This window comes from Triticum aestivum, chromosome 2A (assembly GCF_018294505.1).
Source record: "Triticum aestivum cultivar Chinese Spring chromosome 2A, IWGSC CS RefSeq v2.1, whole genome shotgun sequence".
Classification (NCBI taxonomy): domain Eukaryota; kingdom Viridiplantae; phylum Streptophyta; class Magnoliopsida; order Poales; family Poaceae; genus Triticum; species Triticum aestivum.
Genome location: NC_057797.1, coordinates 141182032 through 141189808, shown reverse-complemented (window position 1 = coordinate 141189808; position 7777 = coordinate 141182032). Strand labels below are relative to the sequence as shown.

Sequence of the window (7777 nt, the reverse complement as noted above, 5' to 3'; positions counted from 1 at the left end):
AGGCAATTAGGTTTGCGAGAGCGTCCCCTATGCGACTGCTCGCCGTCGTTCGTCCACATCTGTTGCATCATCTATGCTTGCGTCGTTTTCATCGTTATCATGTCCACCGAAGCCGACAGTGCTGTCGCTGAGAAGCTTGAAACCAAGAAGAAGGTTGCTGGTGCCCCCGCTGCTACTACCGCCGCCACTGTGGCCTTTCCTTGGCCGATTGAAGGGTATAATTCATTTATCCCGCTTCTATTGATTTCTATTTTAGCCATGCTAATGTTACATGTAGATGTATCTGTTGTTAACGTAGTACTATGTGCTTTAGTGATCCAATATCAGCACGTGTTTATTTCTGTTAATGATTTATTCGTAAATTAATTTAATAAAAAAATTGCACTCCACAGACATGGACGTCGGTCGCCGTGGTCGCCGGCCGCCACGTGATGCGTGCATGTTTGTGCGCCACGCAGCGTGGCACTTTCCGCGCCCATAGCCTGGAGACGCGTCGCGACGGTGCTACAGGGTTCGTCGGCGCGTCACACCCGTGAAGGACCCAGCTCAGCTCAGGAATCGACGTGTCGGCACTTGGAGTTTGCCGAGAACGGTTAACGGCCCAAGGCTGATTGCTCCGCCGAAGCAAAGCTTGGACGCGATCGCCGGTGGACGGCCCATTGCGCGCCACCGTTTTTGTGCACGCCCACGACGCGCGTCGACGTAGCGGCAGCAGCACAGGCTGCCAGGCGGGGGCCACCATGAGGCCGCTGCCCACCGCCCCCTTGGCGCCCCATAACATCCGCTCAGCTCAACCCGGAGAACGAGCGCGCGGGGCAACCGGCTAACTCCACCAATGCCGCCGCTGCTCACCCTCTCCTCCTCGCCGGCGCTGCCGCCCCCGGCGCCGCGGAGGGCCCGGTTCAGGGTCGCGGCCTCCGCCGACGTCGGCGCCACCGCCCCCGCCGCCGGCAACGACTTCCCGTCGTTCCTGCCCAGGGCGGTCGAGCGCATCCGCGACGGCGCCGCCCTCCGCCTCGCCAAGCGAATCGAGCGCGTGCCCGTCCAGGCGAGCTAGCTTCTCCACAAACTGCCGTAATTTTGCTCTTATGTTAATAATCTGCCGCAGTAACACCCGTGCTGAATTTTTGCTGAACTGATCCCCACTCCAGACCGGCTTCTCCAAGAGCCCGATACCGAGCAGCTGCGTGAGGCCACTCAAGCAGCAGCAGAGCGCCGATCCGGTCGTGCTGCTCCACGGCTTCGACAGGTGCGTGCAATGCAACACCAAATTCTGTGGCGCTGCCCATCTTACCATTCGACCTGCAGTGTCTAATTCCGGTGTTAATGGGGGTGCTGCCACAAGAGTCGTCTTCTACTTTTACCATGCATTTAGCAGTATGGACACTCTAAAAGTATTGGATGCAGTTCTTGTTTAGAGTGGAGGTACACCTACCCTTTGCTGGAGGATGCTGGGCTGGAGACTTGGGCTGTGGACATTCTTGGATGGGGCTTCTCTAATTTAGGTATGCCCCTACTCCGCTCCATGCCATTGGAACTGGTTCAGTAATTGTGCTTGCCACTGCTGCAAATTGTGACCACTTCTAATATATTGATCGATTGGACCGTAGAAACAAGGCCACCGTGTGATATTGTGTCTAAGCGCGAGCATCTTTATCAGGTATACAAGTTAACTACCACTGCTGGTGTACATGTAGATAATTTCCATGTGATGAGTTCAGTTCCTACTTCCTAGCCAGCAGATTCCCTGTTTAATTCAGAATGGGTTTGATAAGTGACTGAAGTTTCAGCCTTGCTCAGAGCTGCACAAAAACTAGCTTCTATCCCAAAATAAGGACTGGGTTTCTGGATTATGTATTACTGCGCTTTTTTTAAGCAAGTTTTCAGTCTGCCTTTCTTTGTTTAAATATGTACAGTCTTCTAAGACCAGTTTTTATGATTTTGTAGTAAAACTGTTTTTATGATTACAGTGGTAATATCCTTACATCTTGACAACCTCTTTGTGTAGTTCTGGAGGTCCTACATCAAAAGGCCTATGGTACTGGTTGGGCCTAGCCTGGGTGCTGCTGTTGCCATTGATTTCGCAGTCAACTATCCGGAAGCGGTACCAGCATTTTAAGAAATACTGTGTCCTCTTCATTTCTTACCTAGCAGTCTCTAGCTCTAGCATGTAGGAGTAGTACCAAAAACTAAAGATATATATTTTTAATGCTGTCACTGATGCGAATTGTATGTACTTTTCTGTAACTGGACAAATCCGCAAGCTTTGTTACAAGAAGCCAACTTCATCTTCATCGCAGGTATCAAAATTAATCTTCATCGGTGCAAGTGTATATGCTGAGGGCACAAAAGATATGACCAGAATGCCTAAATTTGTTCCATATGCTGGGGTGAGTGTTTTTCTGAGCTGCATGCTTTGCTTCAATGTAGCTTTATTTCAGTGTCGAATCATTCTGTTTCTGTTGATATCTATTCCTGTTACTGTTTAGTTTTTGTGTCCTGAACTCCTGATGCCCATGCTTACTGTATGCATATTTATTTTACTTTATGATGATTATGCTTGTCCTAAAGAATGCTCATATTGTATTATTATCTTTTGTTTGTGTCAAACCGATCCAGTGGTATGTTCATATGTTTTGGATGGAATACAGTGTAATTTTTTGCTCCCCAGGTTTTTGTACTAAAGAGTCTTCCTCTACGACTATTCGCTACACGCTTGGCATTTTATAAAATTCCAGATGGATTCTTTGATTGGGTGCAGGTAAGTATCTGTACATTCCTTACTGAATGGAACAACTATCATATTCTGGTTGTTGGTCTATCAGTTAACTCCACTTTATGAGGCGTACTCATACCTTTCTAGTATGTGGTTTCCTCTTAACATTCTTCAAGAAACTTTTTTTCTTGAACACACATGTAAATGCGTGTTGTTGTGTATTAGTAAGCTAAAAGACAAAAAATGCCAAAAAAATGCCCAATGTGCAAGTACTTAACAAGTTAACAGTCATGCTGCATTTGATGTGTCAAAAACATACAAACCTTTTTTTGCTTCATGCTGCAGTATTGTAATTGAACTGCAAAAACGTCTTATATTTAGTTACAGAGGTTACTTTGCATCCCAATCATATATTTCTTGCCAGTCGAATTCTGCTTAGGTATACCTGATATCCTGTTTTTAACAGTGTGCAGGTATCACCACGCGCAATTGGAACCATTTAGTTTCCTCTTTATTTTTGGGTTTCAAGTCATGTGTTTTTTCTTTTATTAATTTATTATTCGTTACAGATTGGCCGTCTACACTGCTTGCTTCCTTGGTGGGAAGATGCTACGGTTAATTTTATGATTACTGGAGGTTATAATGTCATAAACCAAATAAAGCAGGTTCTTTTCTATAAACATCCAAATTATGATTTTATCCCCTGTACACATATGCTAAATGTTGCTTATTCCTTATCCAATTCCGTGGTCTTCATATCATTCATGATGCTTTAGGCTCGTAGGACCTATCAGTCAGTAACCTTCTCGTTTTATTTAGATGAAGGAAGAGAACACTCTCCCTGTCTCTGCATCCAAATATGCACACAACAAACTTGTTACAAAATCATTAAAATATATGTGTCGGATGACCACTGTTGGAGGCTGTAGCCTTGTTTGCTGCAACAAAACTTCAGTGATGTGAAGATTACTGGTCATGCAAGACACCAAATAAATGCTGTCGATGCTGATTCAGAGTTTCCCTTTTTTTCTCAATTTTTTGAAACATTCTCTTTTTTCTCAGTATTGTTCCTTTACTTTCTGAAGTGTTTTGGTTCTTTTAATGTGCTTCCTTCAGCACTAGCAGAATCAGTTGCGTAAAACATAGCAATTTTTTGTAAACAACGGGCTCTTCTATTGATTTACATTAAAGAAACTGCCACAGTATAACTGTCTTACAGAACTTAACCATAGCAGAAATAAACACTAACATCTCCTGTTATTACAAAACATAGAGCATCAGCAAATCTGCAAATGGGTCTCTAGCAAAGCTGTAGAAACATCACTTTCACCCTATGATCCTTCTTGTCGCCGGCGCCCATCAATGCATTCGTGCATATGCCTGCGTGATCACCTTCTTGAGCAGTATCACTCTTAAATGTTTATTCGATCTTGTTCTTTCTGCAACATCGCCCAGGAGTCAATGTGGCTGCACAGGTTAAAGATGACAGCCAAAGATCATCAGGAAATTTATGTTTGTACATATTATTCGATCTTGTACTCCCTCCGATTTATATTACTTGTCTTAGATTTGTCTAGATACGAATGTGACATGTTTTAGTGTTAGATACATCCATATTTAGACAAATCTAAGACACGTAATATGGATCGGAGGGAGTATTTTATTATGTTTGTACATGTTATACATTAATGAAGGACGCCGATAAGTGCCACACGTGTGGGCGTTAGGGGGTCTGCCCACACATTTTGTGTGGTCTATAAGAGGAACAGCCCATACATCTACGTGTGGGCAAAACAAGTAATGCCCACACACCTCTTTTTCCCCCTCTTGATCCCTCTCACACGCGTGTGTGTGGGTGAAATAGATAACGCCCACAGGCCCCGTACGTCAGGCCTCGTACCTCGTGGTCCCGCACGCCCGCGTGATAGTCACCGCGCGTCCCGCAGTTGCCATGGTCCAGACCCTCGTCCATGTTCGTTTAACTGTAGTTGCCATGTCACTGAACTTCGGTTGCCATGTCGGACAACTACAGTTGCCATGGTTGCTCAACTGCAGTTGCCATGTATGGTCTGGTCTACTGCAATTACCATGATTTCAATACTTTAGGAGTTGCCACCCACTAACATTAGGCAGTTGCCGTGTAGCACTAAAAAAAGTCATGGCAAAAAAAAACATGTTCGGGTAAAAGAGAGAGTTGCCATGTGCTCACAAGCACGCTAGGGCAGTTGCCATGTAAAGAGAAAGAGCTGCCATCTGCTTACGTGCACGCTAGGGCAGTTGCCATGTACCATGCAAAAACACATGGCAACTCGGGTAAAAGAGAGTTGCCATCTGCTTACAAGCAAAGCTAGGGCAGTTGCCATGTACCCTGCAGAAACACATGGCAACTGCCAGCTTTGGGTGTGGGCGAGGAGACGGGCGTGTGGGCGAAGTGATAAACGCCCACACACCAGTCCCCTCTGCGTGCGTGAAAACTGGTGTGGGCGAATTGCTAAACGCCCACACACCAGTCCCCCGTGTGGTGAAAAAGGACGTGTGGGCGACCGGATGAATGCCCACACACCAGCTTAGTCCTACGTGGCACACAAAAACTGCTAGAACGCGCCAAGATTCGTGCAGAATTGGTTGGACGAGGATCCATGTGTGTGGGCGAGTTGCCAGACGCCCACACGTGTGAGCGTTAGTGTTTTCGTTAATGAAAATATACCGTAGAATAATTATTCTACAGTTTCAGGGTTAAGAAAAAGGATCATCAGGAAATTTATGTTTAAAATACACAGGTTTGCGTGTTTCCCTAATTGTCCAACACACTGCAGCTACCTCAGCGAGCACCAGTTTCTGCTGAGATAAGAGGAGAGATGAAATTCATCCCCCAACCATATCATCAATTGTATTAGCTTGAAGCTTTGTACATATAAACACCAATTCGTAATGATACATCATTCTCATCTGCTGATCAATTGTAGACTCTATACTTCTGTTATTAGCATTTGAATTGCTGGATATGACAATCTGGTGCGGAAGAAAAATGAAATGGATGTACAACCGAATGATAATTCTGACCAGTGTCCTGTTTTCGTGGACAGGTAAAGCAAAAATGCCTGGTCTTATGGGGAGAGGATGATGGAATTATTAGCAATAAGCAAGCATATGTAAGTTTGCCTGATGATGCCAAACTGCCATGCATGGTCTAATTTGCAAGATATATGCATGTCCCAGATACAAATGCACGCCACTCTAAACGTGTTGTGGCGCTCTGCAGCGGTTACAGCAGGAACTCCCCAGCGCGATTTTAAGGCAGGTAGGGCAGTGCGGCCACATTCCCCATGTTGAGAAGCCGAGGGAGGCGGCAAAGCATGTGCTCGACTTCCTCGGGGGCGATGGCGTGGACAAGGCGGACCAGGCTTCTTCCCTGTCATCAACATGAGGTCTGCCATTCTTCACCGAAAGCCCTGCTGCTCCATCGTCCTGCTGCCGGTGAGCCACGGACGTCTTACGTGCACTGTCCGATGTGCTGCAGGACCCGGTGAACAGAGGAGCAGATCCCTCAGGCTAGCGTGCACGAGGTAACATTGTACATGGCGCACTTGTGCTGTTTACGCTCGCCCCAGCGACATCCTGCCTGCGTTCTCGACCGGCTCGGAGCAACCGAGTTGATCAACGTACGTACAGGCCCCAAGATTAGAGGCAGAAAAAGGTTGCACTAGACTAGAGAACTTGGAACAGCTAGCAGAGGCACAAACGTGTCTCTGTCTCTACTCCTCCGTCAGCTCCACTTCTTTAGGTTGCTGGTTTAGATTAGCACTAGAAAACTGTACGTATCGGTTGTTACAGTACAGTCACGGTGGTCTCGATCGAGCATGCCCGTCTTGTTGTTGTATCGACACATATAGTATGTCTGTCTGCATATGTATGTTCGGGCTGGCGTGCCGCAGATGCAGCTGCGGCCGCCCACGTGCGAACTTGAGACATTTCTACTAATAACACTCTCCACTGGCTAACCGGTGACACCTGCTACGGCCTACGTTATTTCCACGCAAGAACAAAGAACATTTCCAAACCGGAGGTGGGCTGGACACCTGCTACGGGCTCCACGAATCGTCACTGCCCACGATCGCCCCACCCGGGAGAACTCAGCACCGGTGCACCGCACACCTGTCTATATATTGGTCCAGCACGTCCGTGGATGCATCCGGACGGCCCCTCATATGTCGTGTCCGGTATTTACATATCTCAAATCCAGATAAATCCATATGCACGTCCATCATACATGTCAATTTCACATGTACTTTCTCCGTCCGGAAATACTTGTTATCAAAATGGATTCCATTTAATTTATCTAAAATGGAGAAAGTAAATGACAAATATTGGTAGCAAAAATATGTATTTCTACATATAATTTATTTAAAGTTCACAACTCAACAATGAGCTCTTTGCTTTCCATTGTGAGCCCACATATGCTCCACATCCAGAAATCCCTTGTGAGTTTGAAGTAGTCATATCGTGTGTCTCCATGAGAGTCTGGCTTAATAGAAATGATAGACTACTCATATCAACAAAGAATATCTTCTCTTTCGGAAGCCTATTTGGGAAGAACTTCAAAGTTAAATGTGGTTGGTTTCAGTAACTCTAAGATTTGACCGACCGGAAAGTTGGTCTCGAATATATCCCGCCATCTGTCGGGCCGGCCCGGGCTTTGGGCTGGGCCTACCAAAGCCCGATGCAAAAAACCCAGGCCCGAGCCCGGCCCATCACGCTAAAAGCCCGTCAGGCCTTGGGCCACGGGCCGGGCCTCTTCCTTAATGAAATCTAGCCTTGCTTGCATGAATTTCATCTGGTTTGTTTAAAAAAAATTAAAATATATGCAGCTAGCATTGAATAGCGTCCTCGCGCATCCATGTTCGCAGACTGATCCTCTCTATTCACGAACGGCTGCGAAAGAAAATTTGCGGGGTGCGCTGAAGATGCCGTAGGTGTGACGAAGCAAATCGCTATCGGAGGTGGACTGGACACCTACTACGGGCTCCAACATTTCCTCGGAGACCAATGTCGTTGTCCGCG

General features: G+C 46.4%; 1 protein-coding gene across 1 annotated transcript; it reads left to right on the top strand.

Moving 5' to 3' along the window:
• The first annotated feature begins 742 nt into the window (after positions 1 to 742).
• Positions 743 to 6728, top strand: LOC123188027 (uncharacterized hydrolase YugF). The gene is made up of 11 exons (XM_044600057.1): positions 743 to 1048; positions 1152 to 1249; positions 1408 to 1505; positions 1611 to 1660; positions 2009 to 2104; positions 2301 to 2390; positions 2672 to 2761; positions 3286 to 3381; positions 5803 to 5868; positions 5979 to 6144; positions 6237 to 6728. Exons 1-10 carry the CDS (start codon positions 836 to 838, stop codon positions 6141 to 6143), a joined length of 1062 nt encoding a protein of 353 aa, XP_044455992.1. The 5' UTR covers positions 743 to 835; the 3' UTR covers position 6144; positions 6237 to 6728.
• The last annotated feature ends 1049 nt before the right edge of the window (positions 6729 to 7777 follow it).

Coding starts and splice junctions, on each gene's coding strand:
- LOC123188027 (XM_044600057.1), top strand. CDS start 836: ATGCCGCCGCTGCTCACCCTCTCCTCCTCGCCGGCGCTGCCGCCCCCG. Junction 1,049..1,151: donor TCGAGCGCGTGCCCGTCCAG/GCGAGCTAGCTT, acceptor TCCCCACTCCAG/ACCGGCTTCTCCAAGAGCCC. Junction 5,869..5,978: donor TTAGCAATAAGCAAGCATAT/GTAAGTTTGCCT, acceptor GGCGCTCTGCAG/CGGTTACAGCAGGAACTCCC.